Source organism: Oryctolagus cuniculus, chromosome 15, assembly GCF_051225735.1.
Source record: "Oryctolagus cuniculus isolate XC-2025 breed Fujian yellow rabbit chromosome 15, ASM5122573v1, whole genome shotgun sequence".
In the NCBI taxonomy this organism is placed as follows: Eukaryota; Metazoa; Chordata; class Mammalia; order Lagomorpha; family Leporidae; genus Oryctolagus; species Oryctolagus cuniculus.
In genome coordinates, this window is record NC_142881.1 from 85657695 (window position 1) to 85673008 (window position 15314).

Below are 15314 nucleotides of genomic sequence, written 5' to 3' on the forward strand. Positions count from 1 at the left end.
CAGAATTCTCTACGCTTTTGCAACCTGCTGACTTGGTTTCACGTCGTCGGCTGTCTTCTGGCATGATTGTCCCACAGGAAGGGAGCCGTCATCCTCTCCACGTTATTGTGTGCGACTTATTCGGACACTCATGGAATTTATTTTGTTGAGAGAGACAGACAGATAGACAGACAGAGCTCCCATTTGCTGGGTCACTCCTTCCTCAGCTGCCCAGTGGCTTCCCAGCGGGGGTCAAAGCCAGGAGCTGGGAAGTCACCCCAGGTCTCCAGTGTGAGCGGCAGGAACCCAACAACTCGATCCCCCACTGCTGTCTCCCGGACTCTGCTTTGGTGGGAAGCTGGAGCCAGGAGCTAGGGAGGGGGCTCAAGGCCAAGTACTCCACTGTGGGACCTGAGCGCGTCAGCCACTGGGCTCAATGCCCGCTTCCAGGCTTCCTTATTCCTGACACTGAGGAGGTCCTGCAGAGGGAATGAGAGCGCATCTCGGTTCAGTAATGCTCTCTGAGCGTTTTACTTCCTACACTCCATGTTGCTGTTCCTGCTCGCTTATTGGGGCCTGCCTTACACAGGCGCTGGAGATCCCACTGGGCTTCTCGGGGGCTGTCCTTCTCACCCCCTCTTCCCTTTCTTTTGCCCTCACTTCCTTTCTCCCTTCCTTCCCCGAGAATCCAGTCCTGGCAGTGACTCGCTGCTGGCAGCCACCAGAGTTTATGCCAAACCACGGATTTACAATACAAGTGACTGAACACCTCCACTTCTAGGGAATTTGTTGTTTGCTTTGGAATTGCAGAAGTGAGAAAACCCATTAATTTTGAAACAAATGTATGCAAATACATTTATTAATATGAGAAATAGGAAAATCAGTTATTGCTTCCTTTATAAATAATACAGGCTTAAGTTTTAAAGATATTACTTTTGCTAAAATGCATTAGACAGCTGTGAAAAAAATAACATTTTTCTTCGTGGTAATATCTTTAACCAGATTTGTAGCACTAACAGCATTTCGTATGTATATATTATTTTTATTTAATACAGGTAATCTTTTTATTACCAAATCATATTGCTTCTCAAGAGATTACCATCAGCATTCATAAAAGCTACACGAGGAGAACGGGAGGCCGAGAAGACATCAGTCTGCTAGGGATGGAGGCCTGGAGCTGCGGATTAAATACCCACGGCTCTGGGTACATTCTAATGAGTGACTCGGTCCCCGCAGACCTGTGTAGAGCCCTCCCTCTCTCCATCTGTTTTAGTTCAATTTCAATCTGATGGTGGGCGCCAACCCCTCATTTCAGCCAAGAGCAAAGTGACCGCCAGGAGAAAGCCCGTGTACTGGGTCTGGTTGAGACCCCCCTTAGGACGCTGGGCCTCTGGATGACCCTCTCACTAGGCAGAGAGTGACCCAGGGGTCTCAGTGGAGCCTCACAGTCAAGCCACACCCACCAGAACGCCCAGGGATGGCCAGCCTCAGTCATGGCAGCGTCTCCCCTCTCAAGAAGGGCTGAGTCCCCCCTTCTTGGCCAATGCACAGTAGATCAAGTTGGCCCCAGGTCTAGGGATCGGCCCAGGAAACTGGCCAGCGGCAAAGCGGACCCTTTGGAGTTGCATCCACGGCTTTACCCCCAGCTTTGCTAACTTGGGGGAAATCAGTACACTTTGAGAGCCTCGGTTTTCCGGTCTGCAAAAATGGGAATCCCCGTGCCAGAGCACCCGCTGGGAGGACTGAGCGGTCACCTGTGATTCTGTAAAGCAGCGGACATGGAAGAGACAGGCCACCACAGCCCCTGCCCTTCCTCAGCCTTCATCCCCTGCACCTGCCCCGAAGCAGCCTGAGGTCAATGTCGAGGGACTTCTGCCTCCTGAGAAGTACAGGGTGCTGCTGGGGACAGAGGGTTCTGCCCTTCCGTGCCGAGGCTGCATGTGTGCCCTGCAGAAATCGGCCAAAAGAAGACAAGTTCCCTTAGACGAGGCCCCGCCTTGATGCCTGCCCAAATGATCAAGTCCCCGAGGAGTGCATGTTCCCTGGGTGTCCCTAAACTTACACAGACCCAAGGCCCAAGTTCAGAAGCTCTCTTCTGAAGCCCCTCTGCCTCCTGCCAAGACCTAGTCTGAGGCTCCCCTCTGCTCTCTCCTAAGCCCCAAGACCACCCAGTGGCAGGATGGTGTCCCCTGGGAGGTTTGCCTGTGCAGCCGAGAGGAAAACCAAGGCATTCATGGAAGGAATTTGTCTTGAGTCTTTCCTGGCCCGACCCCAAGTGTCAAGCCTGGGCTACAGCAGGCCACGTGCAGCAAAGGGGCCTTGGAACCCAGGCTGCACTTGACAGGTAAAGCAGGCATCCTGGCTTGCATGTGCCAGCTTCTCACCCCTTGAACCTGGTGTTCCCCCCAGCCTCAGGCCTGTTCTGTCCCGACAAGGCCAAGGCCACCATGCTGGACCCCCATCCTGCCCACTGAACACCACACACTCTGTGTTGGGTGTCACCAGGGCCCTGACCTAACCAGCTCTTCTCCCGACCGCCACCTCGGCTTCTTGCCAAGACTTTGCTCTTGCTGTCCACTCGGATCGCTCTGCTGTCGCTTCCTGACTCACTGCTGGGCTTAGATTCTCCAGAAAGGTTCCGGGGACTTCCGGGGAGAAGGCCTGGCTGTGATCCACCTCCTGGTCCTCTTTGTATTCTGTATGGGGCCCTCCCCTTAGCGCCCTCGGAGCTATGAGAGTCCCTCTAACTCTTGCTGCCTTGCGTGCTAAGCTCCTGGCTTAGAGAGCTGGCCCAGTGGTCCTGTGACTGACCCGACTCTGGTCGGATCTCAGATTTCTGTGATGGATGTTGAATAAATTCATAAAGAAGCTGATGTGTGAGTGTGTGGAGAGCGAGGGAGCGTGGAGTCCTAACATCTGAACCGCACAGGGCCTGGGCAGCCGGAGGGCCCAGTGCACGTGGCTGACCGCGCCGGCCCCTTCTCCGGCAGGGCGGAAGCTTCGACGTGGCAGACAGAATGTTCCACAGCATGAAGAATGCGTGGGAGTCCGCCTCCAGAGAGAACATGAGTGACGTCAGGGAGCTGACACCAGAGTTCTTCTACCTGCCCGAGTTCCTGACCAACTGCAACGCGGTAGAGTTCGGTGGGTGGAGGCAGGCTGGGCCGGCGTGGCAGAGGGGAGGCCGGGAGGTTGGGGGACGGGGTGGGGGGACATGGGGGAGCCCAGGACTCTTTCCTGCCTTCATCTCTATCTGTGCTGAGGCCCCAGTGTGGTGGGCATGGGGCCGCCACTGGGTGGCAGTACCCGGATGCCAAGATGGCTCCCGGGAAAGGACGCTGGGCCCCAGGCTGCAGCCAGGTGGTGACTGGGAAGCAGGAGCCCTTGCTGGAAGCCGAGGCCTGGCTCTGCCCCACTAGGTCCTGCCCTTGGGCAAGTCCTGCCCTTCTCCACGCCCCGCAGTCGGGTTAACCTGGACTCTGGGGCAGGCTCCTGGGCGCTGGCTCCTCTTCCTTGCTGAGCTCCAAGCCCCAGTCCAGACTGAGTCCCGCCTTCTTGTCACTATGAAAAAAGGGAGAGAAAGCATTCAGGAGGCCCTGGGGGCAGATCCTCTGGCCACTGTGTGCACCTGAGCAGCCTCTGCTGCAAACCGTGTGTGAGGCCAGAGATGAGGCTTGGGGGCCGAGAAGTGGAAGGCGGACATTCCAGACAGAGGAGGCAGGAAGCAGCGAGGCTGCCTGGGGCCCAGCTCACGCCCTGACCCCCAGACAGCACCGGCTTCACATCATGCAGAGCGGGCTCCCGCTTAACCCAAAGGCCTGCTGCCCCTCTCCCCACTCCCAGGCTGCATGCAGGACGGGACGGCGCTGGGGGACGTGCACCTGCCTCCCTGGGCGGACGGGGACCCCCACAAGTTCATCAGCCTGCACAGGCAGGTGAGTCACCCAAGACCCTGCTGCACGCTCTTCATCCTCCCAGCCTCCACGGAGGCTTCTGGTCCCAGCCGGGGGGCACCTCCGGGGCTTCTCCACGTGTCTGGTCAGAATCAGCTCACCCCATCTCCTGGGTCCTGTCTCAGCATGACCCTAAGACTCTTCTTGCAGTCCGGTCTCGTCCCTTGAGATGTCTCTCCCAGACCTGGGCCGGTGGACACTGTGACCAGCCTGGTTGTTTTATGACGTGGATCAGACATGGACTGGGAAGGGTCAGGTGCAGTTTGCCACCTCGGGGAGCTGACTCTTTGGTTCCCTGTGTCCTCAGCAGGTCCAATGGGCTGTGATTGTCTTTCTGGCATGGAGCCAGCACCGCCCAGGCTGTGGGGAGGGTGCACGGTCCTCACTCGTGCGTTCATACTTTGCGGGTTTCGGTTCCAGGCCTTGGAAAGTGACTTTGTCAGCGCCAATCTCCACCACTGGATAGACCTCATTTTCGGGTATAAGCAGCAGGGACCGGCTGCCGTGGAAGCCGTGAATACTTTCCACCCCTACTTCTATGGTGACCGGATGGACCTGGGCAGCATCCGGGACCCGCTGATCAGGAGCACAATCCTGGGCTTTGTCAGCAACTTCGGACAGGTGCCCAAACAGGTACGTGTCTTGCTCATGTGTCTGTCTTTCTCAGAAGCACAAGCCTGGGAGACGGTGAGGGTACCCTGTCCTAGGACATCACCACTGAGGGAGAGAACTGGAGGGGCAAGATGGCCCCGGCCATCGTCCTGTGCCATCACCATCATGTCATGCATAACCTGCAGTGACCCCCCCCCAACCCGATGTTGGTGGAGATAGTGACATCCATTAATGCCAACGGTGAAGGCTGCGCTCCTCCGTAATGCTGAGATAACGCACGTGTGTCTACTCCACGGTGCTGTGCTGGGCGATGGATGCAAACACAGCAAGTGTTGGACAGGGCCTGGAATGTGACAACACCCAATACGCCCGGTACTGCTGTGGTCACTCTCATCAGCTCTGGGTACTTAAGGCTCAGAGAAGCTACTTAAGGAACTAGCCTGGGATTGCACCATTAGCAGGCAGCACAGGGAGAATCCCAGCTCTCCCCGGGCAGGTCCGAGGGCTACGCTGGGTTGCCACCAGGCTCTTCTGCCTGCCCCTGCTGGGCCCTGGTCCAATCGCAGGGGCCTCTCCCGTCCCCTGTCAGCACCAGGCTGTGCATCCAGGTCAGCAGACTGTTGCAAAGGGTGCAGGAGAGGCAGGTGCATATTTTTTTAAAGATTTTATTTATTTGAAAGAGTTACACCGAGAGAGAAGGAAAGGCAGAGAGAGAGAGTCTTCCATCCACTAGTTCACTCCCCAGTTGGCTACAATGGCTGGAGCTGTGCCGATCTGGAGCCAGGAGCCAGGAGCTTCTTCCGGGTCTCCCATGTGGGTGCAGGGGCCCATGGACTTGAGCCATCTTCTACTGCTTTCCCAGGCCATAGCAGAGAGCTGGATGGGAAGTGGAGCAGCTGGGACTCGAACCGGCACCTGTACGGGATGCGGGCACTGCAGGCAGTGGCTTTACCCACTATGCCACAGCGCCGGCCCCTCAGGTGCTTGTTTAACTGACCTGTTGATCTCCAGATTGTGGCCATGGGTGGAGACATTTTAATCCTGGCCCCAGCCATCTCGGGTCAAGACACATGATCCTGTGGACCAGGGTGCCCACCGGGCAGTGAGCTGCCATGCTGGGATGCGAGTGGCAAACCCAGCCGAGTATTCTAGGCCAGTCTCGGGGAACAGCCTTCCCCACGGGGGCCTGTGAGGGCCGAATGGTCTCTTCCTGCGGGCGGCACACAACTCTCACAAGCTCTCTGCTGCGTGGCCTCCTCCGACCTGCTGGGGTTGGCTCAGCTCCCAGGTGAGAGCAACGTGAGTGGGCACGGGGCCTGTGTGGGTCAGCTCTCCGAACACCTAAGGCAGGTGCTCAGGAAGGGCCCAGGTCTGTTTTAGCCCCTGGGTTTGGCGAATACAAAAGCAGGCAGCCCATCGCTGCCACCATGAGGGTGGCAGGTGGCAATGGCAGAGGGTATGGAAGCCAGAGAGAGAGAGAGAGAGAGAGAGAGAGAGAGAGACAGGCTGGCCCCACCTGTATAACCTAATACCTCCTAAGGGACCACACCCCAAACACCATAATTGAACTAAGTTTCCACAGTCTTAGTACTATCAACCTAATAGCTTTGGGATTCAGCTGTCTGTGTGAGTTTGAGAACCCCATCCCACGCAACCCATAGCAACGGTGACCTGGAAATCGGATGGCACATCCACAGGAGACAAGTTCAGAAAAGAAGCTTAGGAGCCTAATGGTTCAATTTCTTGAATTTAAAAAGGTATATACTATGCAAATGAAACAATCATAACTTAAGGCCCAGCCACCGCCCTCTGGCTGTGCACAGAACATCCGTGGCGTGGGGGAGTTTCACTTGGTGATATGTCACGGGAGATTTAATTTATCTGAGAGGCAGAGTCACAGACAGAGAGACGGAGAGACAGAGAGAGGTCTTCCATCTGCTGGTTCACTCCCCAAACAGCTACAATGGCAGGAGCTGGGCCCATCAGGAGCCAGGAGCTTCTTCTGGGTCTCCCACGTGGTTGCAAGGGCCCAAGGACCTGGGCCATCTTCCACTGCTTTCCCAGGCCACAGCAGAGAGCTGGATCAGAGTGGAGCAGCCGGGACTCAAACTGGCGTCCGTATGGGATGCCTGCACTGCAGGCAGAGGCTTAGCCCCCTGTGCCACTGCGCCAGCCTGTCATGTGAGATTTTGAAAATGACTTCTGGGTTATCATCAGAGTGTGAGTTGGCAGGTGGCGCCAGTCTGAAGCCAACATTAAGGTGATCAGAGAGGTACCTGGTTCCCTGCAGGGGTTGTGCCCGGAGGAGCTGCTGCAGGGACCCAGCTGCCTCCAGCATAGCTCCCAGTGGGGGTTTCTGTGTGGAAGCACTGGCATTGTGCAGAGGCCCGAGAGCGCTCCCCACAGCTGCCCGCAGCGTTTGTGGCAGCCTGGAGGGCTGGAGCTGGTCACAGCCGCACCCTCTGGCCCCGGCAACCAGGACTCAGCCAGGCGGCTCAGCCCCGGGCTGAGTGTTCTGACCCATTCTGCACGACGTTTGGCATTGGGGGCATTTAGATGGCAGAGATCTGGGGAGGGGGTAAAGTAAGAACAAGAGGAGCCGCTGCCAGGGGTCACCTGTGCTCTTCGGGCCACGTGAGTGAATGCTACAGAGCAATTCTGGGTTGATGCCGCTGGGCAGCTTTTAAAGGAAGGAAGAAGAGATCCCGGCGCCGTGGCTCACTTGGTTAATCCTCCGCCTGCGGCGCCAGCATCCCATATGGGTGCCGGGTTCTAGTCCTGGTCGCTCCTCTTCCAGTCCAGCTCTCTGCTGTATCTGGGAGTGCAGTGGAGGATGGCCCAAGTGCTTGGGCCCTGCACCCACACGGGAGACCAGGAAGAAGCACCTGGCCCCTGGCTCCTGATGGACACAGCTCTAGAGACCAGCCGTGAGGCTGCCGCTATGGCGTGTGTGGGGAGCTCCCCTGCCCCGGGCAGCTGTGCCCTGGTGACCTGTGTGACATGCCTGTCCCCTTGCCTCTCCAGCTCTTTACAAAACCTCACCCAGCCAGGAGCGCCTCCGGGAAGGCTTCCCCAGGAAAGGACGCGGCCATGCCCGCGAGTCTGCCCGGCCACCCCCAGCCCCTGCTCTACAACCTGCAGTCACTGCGGCCTTCCCAGGTCACTGTCAAAGGTGAGCAGGTGGCCCTGCATGGCTGGGTGTCCTGGCCCGGGGGCGGGGGTGGTCCTTCAGGGACGCCGGGGTCCCAGGGGAGCAGATGCGAGCAAAACTCTCTCGGGGTCTTGACTTTGAATGGCACAGTGAACACTGCTGGGGGGGAGGGGGGTCTCCATTCTGGAAGTGTCCAGGCCCACCGCTTCTGACCCGCACTGCTGTCATGCATCTGTCTGCACACACACACACGTAGACACATTCTCTGCACACACACACACATGTAGACACATCTCTGCGCGCACACACACACACACACACACACACGACTTCTGCAGAGATAAGGGCTTTCCAAGGCAGGGTTGCAGCCTCCATGTCCTTGGCACTCAGGCCTGCAGCAGGGTGTGCAGTGTTTGTGCACTGGGCCAGACAGCCCAGGCTCAGAAATGGGGGGGTTCTGCCACGTGCCCCAGCGTAGGGCAGGCGGGGAGCGGCTGGCCTGGGGCAGTGTGGTGCAGGCAGGGTACATGGTCCCAGTAGCCATTGCTGCTGCGTTCCCAGCCCTACACTGTGCCAGGCAGCATGCGCCAAGGTGGGGGTCGTCATCTCCACCAACGACTGGCCCGGGACACCCAGGCTTGGAGGACCTGTGGTCAGCCCCAATCCCATGCTCCGAGCTGTATTCCAGCTGGGGCCAAGATCACTCACCACAGTCAAGCCAGGAGCCTTGGCACATGGCCCAGGGAGCCCCCAGATGGCTGCGTGCCATCTGCCCCAACAGACCACCTCGGCCCCTCCACTGAAGCGCCACAGGGCCACATGCCTGACACGGGTGCCTGCGTCAGAGGATAGGGCCCCAGACAGCGGCCCCTGGCACAGGTGCAGTGCCAGGCTGCCTAAGCTGCGCCCCACGCCCTGGGGGGTAGATATGTATCTCTTCTCCCTAGGCTCGGAGTCCCCCAAAGGGGCCATCGGCCACATCGTGCCCACCGAGAAGACCGTCCTGGCCGTAGAGAAGAACAAGGTGCTGCTGCCCCCACTCTGGAACCGGACCCTCAGCTGGGGCTTTGACGACTTCAGCTGCTGCCTGGGGAGCTATGGCTCCGACAAGGTGAGCAGCCACAGGCTGGCGTCCCGGGTGCCCCTGAGCAGGGACAGCCACCCGTGCCCACAGCCTCCCTCGGGCTGTGCACCTGCTGGGCCAGACCGCAAAGCCACACTCGAAGGAGCTAAGCTCTCAGGCGGGGGCAGGGCACCCTGTCTGGCTGGTGGTGTGGCCGCCTGGGCCCCCCAGTCTTGGAGGGAGCCTCTGGGAGTCACGCTTCAGGCTCAGGGGACACAGCTGCCAGCTTCAGTGCCCTCCAGCCCGCATTCAGCCCATCCAGTTGTCTCAGCCGTCTCCACAGCTGCCATTCCACCTGCGTGCCCTACCTACCCCACCCCGTCCTATCCAACAAACTCCGCCCCTCCATCCCTCACCGTGCCCCACAGGCTTCATGGTGTAGCCATGGAAACCGACCCCAGATGTCCCCATCCTGAGAACCGGTCCTGGTGGCCCCAGGCTGAGCCACTGCCTCCTGGTGCTCGTGGGTGTGTGTCTGTGCCTGCTCACCTGTCTCTTCCCCACCTGCTGGACCGGAAGCTGCTCCTTGGGGACAGGCCTGGGGTGACCTAGGTTTTGTCACCAGGGCCTGGCTTCTGAACATGTGATGTCCTCAGTTCCCAAGGCACCCCGACGCACCTGTGCCCAGCCCTTGCGGCTCTGCCGTGGGCTCCCGGCCCCTGCCTGCCCTACACCGTCACCCACCTCTCTTTGTCTCGCAGATCCTGATGACCTTTGAGAACCTGGCTGACTGGGGCCGCTGTCTGTGTGCCCTGTGCCCCTCCCCGACGACGATCGTCACCTCGGGGGCCAGCGCCGTGGTGTGTGTGTGGGAGCTCAGCGTGGTCAAGGGCCGCCCCAGAGGCCTGCAGCTCAGGCAGGTAGGAGCCCCTGCACTCCACGCCTCGGGCAAGTGCACAATGTCACCCAGTGGGGGTGGTGCCTGAGTGTAATGAGACACAGAGAGTGGCCGCCACTCCATTCCCGTGGGTGGGGCTGCTGAGGGCACAGGTGCCCCCACGGAAACCTCAGGATGCTGAGCCACATGCAGCAGCCTCCAGCCAGGGAAATCTGTGTCTTGGCCCAGATAATAAATACCACTTGAGCACCTGCCGGGAGCTGGCCACAGTGCCAAGCCCCTGAGCAGGGATTGCTTCCTTACGCCTTCTGGGTAGCCCTATAAAGTGGGTACCCTCAGCGTCATCACCATTTTAATGTTGGAAAACGCCCCGAGGTACAAGCAAGCTCACAGACACCGAAGATGCAAAACCATTTCAGAAGGGGGGTGCTCCTGGCGGGAGAGAACGGAGCTCACCCTGGTTCCTGGATTTCCTGGTTCCTGCCCACCAGCTGCTGTTATTGGTGGGCTGGATTTCTAAGAGAAGAGACTGGAAATGCAAGACAGAGCCCCATCCCTCCACCCCGCACCCCAGGTGTCACTCACACCATTTGTGACTTACCCCTGGGGGACCACGGGCAATCCCAGCCTGATGCGGGAGCCAGCTTGGGGCTCCGGCTCAATGGCCCATCCACTGTGCTCCAATCCCCACTGGGCAGTGCAGGTGTCTGTAAAAGCCCCGGTATTGGCACCAGAGAAATGAAACTTGTCCTCTGCACGTCGGGAGACAAAGGAACAGGGAACCCTGTGTGCTGTGCTTTGCTGGACAAACAAATGCTTTCTCCTTCACCTGTCAATCCTGATGGTAGCTTGGGGGTCGTCCCAACCACCTGGCTCTGCCAAGGGCTCCACCCTGATGCCCCTGACCCCCACGGAGTGGCTTCAGAAGCAGGATTGATCTGTATATCATCTATGTGTCTATGTGTCTATGTGTCTATGTATCTATGTATCTACCGATCATCTATCTATCTAGAGATTGCCCATCTGCTGGTTCACTTTCCAAATGGCCTCAACAGCCAGGGCTGGGCCAGGCCTACACCGGGAACCAGAAGTCCATCTGCATCACCAACGTGGCTGGCAGGGGCCCAGGCACTTGGGCCATTTTCCACTGCCTGTCCCGGCATGTTAGCCCAGAGCTGGATCCCAAGTGGAGCAGCTGGGACTCAAACCGGCACTCCCTTATGGGATACCAGCGTCGTGAGTGGCAATTTAACATGTTGCACTACAATGCCAGCTCCTGTACACAGTAGCTATGTACAAAGTCTGTGTACAAGTCTGTACAAACCCTACAAAAGTTCTCCTTTCTGTGGCCTGCCATCCTGATGCCTTCTGGATCTTCGTGTAGATATTTTCATTCTGTTTTCTCCCAACCTATGGAATTGTTTGGAGTTTTCTACAGTCTCTATAATTCACATTGCAGTGGTCCCATATTATTCTATTTCTATGGCATTCCCTTTCCAATTGCTTTGCTGTATCTGTGCACCCCAGTTTGATGAACCTCTCCCCTTAAAACCAACTAAGCTGTTCCCAAGCTTTCACTGTGGCTAGGTAGTGCTTCTGAAAACAGACAAAGCACTGTTTGCTTGCGAGCTGTGTGTCTGTCCCCTTAGGATGAATTTGAGTAGAATTGCTGAATCCCACAACATACTGCCTTCTAAAATGGTCCTGTGGCTTTACAATGCCACTGACAGTTAACTAAGAGAGCCCATCTCTGGGGCCAGTGGCGTGGCACGGTGGGCTCAGCCACCACGGGTGATGCTGGCATCCCCTGTTGGAACACTGGTTATGTCACTGGAGAAAAAGCTGTAGGTTCTTGCCTTCACACAAGAAAGAATTTGGGCATGAGACAGAGAGCGAAGTGATAGGGTTTTATTGAGGACAGGGTTTCTGTCTGAATGGAAGGGACAGAGAGAGAGAGTGCCAGGACATTTGGACGTGGAGGGAGCGAGGCTACATGGTTGAGTGGAGAGACTACACCTGGGCAGGCCAGGCGGGCGGCTCAGCAGAGAGCAGAGGGCTGAGCACATTCTCCCAGTTTTTAAGGGGGTCTCTTTATCCCCTCTCCCTTCTCCTCCAGGACAAAGTATGGGGAGCCCTGGCCAAAGGGTTTGTTGGGTGAAAATTAGCAAATTCCTCCCCAGGTTTGCCGGCCCTGGGCAGAGCAGATTCTCTTAGGGTCTGTGAAGGTTTTATTGCCCCATGGTATCAGGTCAGGTCACCCATTTGGTCCTGAGGAGAGAGAATTCTCCTGGGGGCTTTCCTTGGGGGAAGGGCTGGGACCACCTGGGAGGTTATCAGGGTCTGAGCAGGACTTGGAAGTGCACAATGCTGGGCTTCTGGGGCTTCCAAAGCAGGTGCTGTTTTCTTCAGGCCTGTCTCACACACACATAGGCTAGTTCTTAGCTTCCTACCAGTTAGAGTCCCAGCCACCAGCTGCTCCACTTCCAATCCAGCTTCCTTTCAAGGTGCCTGAGAAGGCAGCAGGTGATGGTCCAAGTGCTCGGGCCTCTGCACTCACATGGGAGACCTGGAAGAAGCTCCTGGCTCCTGGCTTCAGCCTGACCCAGCCCTGACTGTTGAAGACATATGGGGAGCGAACCAGCAGATGGATCTGTCTGTGTATATGTACCTGTGTGTGTGTGTGTGTGTGTGTGTCCCTTTCTCTTTGTCATTCTGCCTTTCAATAAATAAATAAATCTTTTTTAAAAAAGCATCTCACAACAGTGTAACCAGCATGGGGAATTATTTTCATTTAATTTTTTTTTTTTTGCTATTTCGGTTGGGTGTGTGTATTAGCTTTTCATTACTTTAATGAAAACACCCAGGAGGAGCTTCTTGGGAAAGGAAAGGTTTATTTTGGCATCCAGATGGAAGTTTCTAGTTCAGAATCAGGTCTGGTGGCTGCTGGGGGCTGGGCACGGAGGAGCAGGTGCAGGAGAGCGGGACATGGTGAGCCAGAAAGCCCAGAGGGAGAGAGAAGCTGGGCACAGGGGCCCTCCTATCAGGTGTCCCTGGCACCCACACCTTTGCCCCCAGTGGTGGGTGGGGATGCCAGTGTGCCTGTGGGGAGCATGGCCTTGGGCCAGAACTGGCCACGCCAGTGTCCATCCTTCAGGCCAAACCTGAGGGTCACGGGCACCCTAAGTCACCTACTGGACATGACCCAGATCCGTGGAGCACGAAGCATCTTTTTGTTCAATTTTGTGTATGTATGTGAGCGGCAGAGAGACCCACACAAGGAGAGGGCTCTGCTGTGTGCTGTGTGCTGGTTCACTGCCCCCAGATGCCCGCTCTAGCCAGGGCTGGAGGCACAGCCAGGAGCTCGCTCCAGGGCTCCCGCGTGGGCGCCTGGGATCCAGGTGCTGAAGCCATCAGCAGGCTCTGCAGGAGAGGAAGCAGGAATCAGAGGACAGGTGCAGCCCAGGCACTTGGATGAGGGATGCAGGTGGCGCGTCTTTGTGACGATGCTGTGGCCTCCCCTCCTTCTTCCCTGTTGAGTGCCGGGCACGCGTGCTTCTGAGCTTCCCTTAGCGTGATGGTTTTCATGCTTGGGCACGCATTAAAGTCCCCGGCAGGGCTCGTGCAAACCCAGATTGCAGGCCCGTGCCCTAGACTTCCTGGTTCCGTGGGTCTAGGGTTGGGCCTGAGAATTTGCTTCTCTCCAGACCTCATGGTGCTGCCGAGGCTGTTGGTTGGATCCTGCGTGCTCTGCCAGCTGCTGCCTCCGCCTGGTGGCAGTGCTGGGTGCTGTTTCAGGATTCGGAACAAATAAGGGGAGTTCCAAGCATAGTTAGGCTGCTGCACTCTGACTGGGTTATCATAGAACTGCAGATCCTCCCCAGCTAGACTCAACCCCTGGAAGTGGACAAAACCCAGAAACCAGCCAGGGGCACCAGCACACACACCTGGCACAGACTCAGGCTTTGGCATCCCTCCATCAGGCTGCACCCCTTCCCTCACCGGGGCCCAGCAAACAGGAAGGTGGGGGTCCCCCAGGTAGCTGGATTGGGTGTCTCTCATAGTCCACCTATCTTCTTCTGTCCCCCAGGCCCTGTATGGACACACGCAGGCTGTCACGTGCCTGGCAGCCTCCGTCACCTTCAGCCTCCTGGTGAGTGGCTCCCAGGACTGCACCTGCATCCTGTGGGACCTGGACCACCTCACCCACGTAGCCCACCTGCCTGCACACCGGGAGGGCATCTCGGCCATCGCCATCAGCGACGTCTCGGTAAGGCAGTGTAATGACTCAGGATCCCTGTCTGGGGTGTGTCTGTGAGCATGCGTGGTAGCCACAACTCCACCGTGTGCAGAATAGAAATGACCCGGGGATCAAAGCCCCCGGACAGTAGAAGCAGGGGAGAGACATCACATGAGTTTCTGAACCAGCTGCTGTCATTGTACCCCGCCTTCCACCCAGTGACACCCAGACCTTTTGGGAGACAGGCGCAGGCCCTGGGTCCAGAGCCAGGGGTGGGCTTCAGGCCGAGTCTCCAGGGGCAGCCAGTATAGGACCTTGGAGTAAGGGACCTGGGAGGAGCCCAAGGGTGAGCTTGGGCATCTTCCAGGGGAAGTAGGATCCCAACACCATCAGTCTGAAAAAAAACAAGCATGCGCAGTTGTGTGAGAAATACAGCAGACCTATGAGTGACCTGGAAAGAAGCGGGTGTCTTAGGGGTCTTGGGCCACCTCCATGGAAGGTTGGGAGCTGAGCAGATGGCGGACGGGCAGGCAGGGGCCCCAGTTTAGAGGGAGGCCGCTCTCACCCTGCAGGGTACCATTGTCTCCTGTGCCGGAGCCCACTTGTCCCTGTGGAATGTCAACGGCCAGCCCCTGGCCAGCATCACCACGGCCTGGGGCCCCGAGGGGACCATCACCTGCTGCTGCGTGATGGAGGGGCCTGCCTGGGACACGAGCCACGTCGTCATCACCGGGAGCCAAGACGGCATGGTCCGGGTAGGTGTGTCTGGGGCAGAATGCAGGGTCCTCGTCCCCACCCACCCATGCTCACCACCCACCCACGCTCTCACCACCCACCCACGCTCACCACCCACCCATGCTCACCCACCCACCCACGCTCACCACCCACCCATGCTCACCAACCCACCCATGCCCTCACCACCCACCCATGCTCACCACTCACCCATGCTCACCACCCACCCATGCTCACCACCCACCCACGCTCTCACCACCCACCCACGCTCTCACCACCCACCCACGCTCTCACCACCCACCCACGCCCTCACCACCCACCCACGCCCTCACCACCCACCCACCCATGTTCACCCACCCACCCATGCTCTCACCACCCACCCATGCCCTCACCACCCACCCATGCTCACCACCCACCCACGCTCTCACCACCCGCCCATGCGCTCACCACCCACCCACGCTCACCACTCACCCATGCTCACCACCCACCCATGCTCACCACCCGCCCATGCTCACCACCCACCCATGCACTCACCCACTCACCCATGCTCTCACCACCCATGCTCACCACTCACCCATGCTCTCACCACCCACCCATGCTCTCACCACCCACCCATGCTCACCACCCACCCATGCTCACCACCCACCCATGCACTCACCCACTCACCCATGCTCTCACCACCCACCCAT

General features: G+C 58.1%; 1 protein-coding gene across 5 annotated transcripts in view; it reads left to right on the top strand.

Annotated features, from left to right (window-relative positions):
- The window catches only part of WDFY4 (WDFY family member 4), a 269215-nt gene that overhangs the window by 247025 nt on the left and 6876 nt on the right, over window positions 1–15314 (top strand). For 4 of the 5 annotated variants that reach the window (XM_089314169.1, XM_089314167.1, XM_051837550.3 and 1 more), the window contains 8 exons: window positions 2970–3123; window positions 3823–3914; window positions 4353–4565; window positions 7569–7716; window positions 8622–8806; window positions 9520–9678; window positions 13744–13923; window positions 14466–14648. In XM_089314169.1, the coding sequence (XP_089170295.1) occupies window positions 2970–3123; window positions 3823–3914; window positions 4353–4565; window positions 7569–7716; window positions 8622–8806; window positions 9520–9678; window positions 13744–13923; window positions 14466–14648 (1314 nt within the window). The remainder of the gene's footprint in view (window positions 1–2969; window positions 3124–3822; window positions 3915–4352; window positions 4566–7568; window positions 7717–8621; window positions 8807–9519; window positions 9679–13743; window positions 13924–14465; window positions 14649–15314) is intronic. The other variant, XM_089314168.1, reaches the window with a different exon arrangement.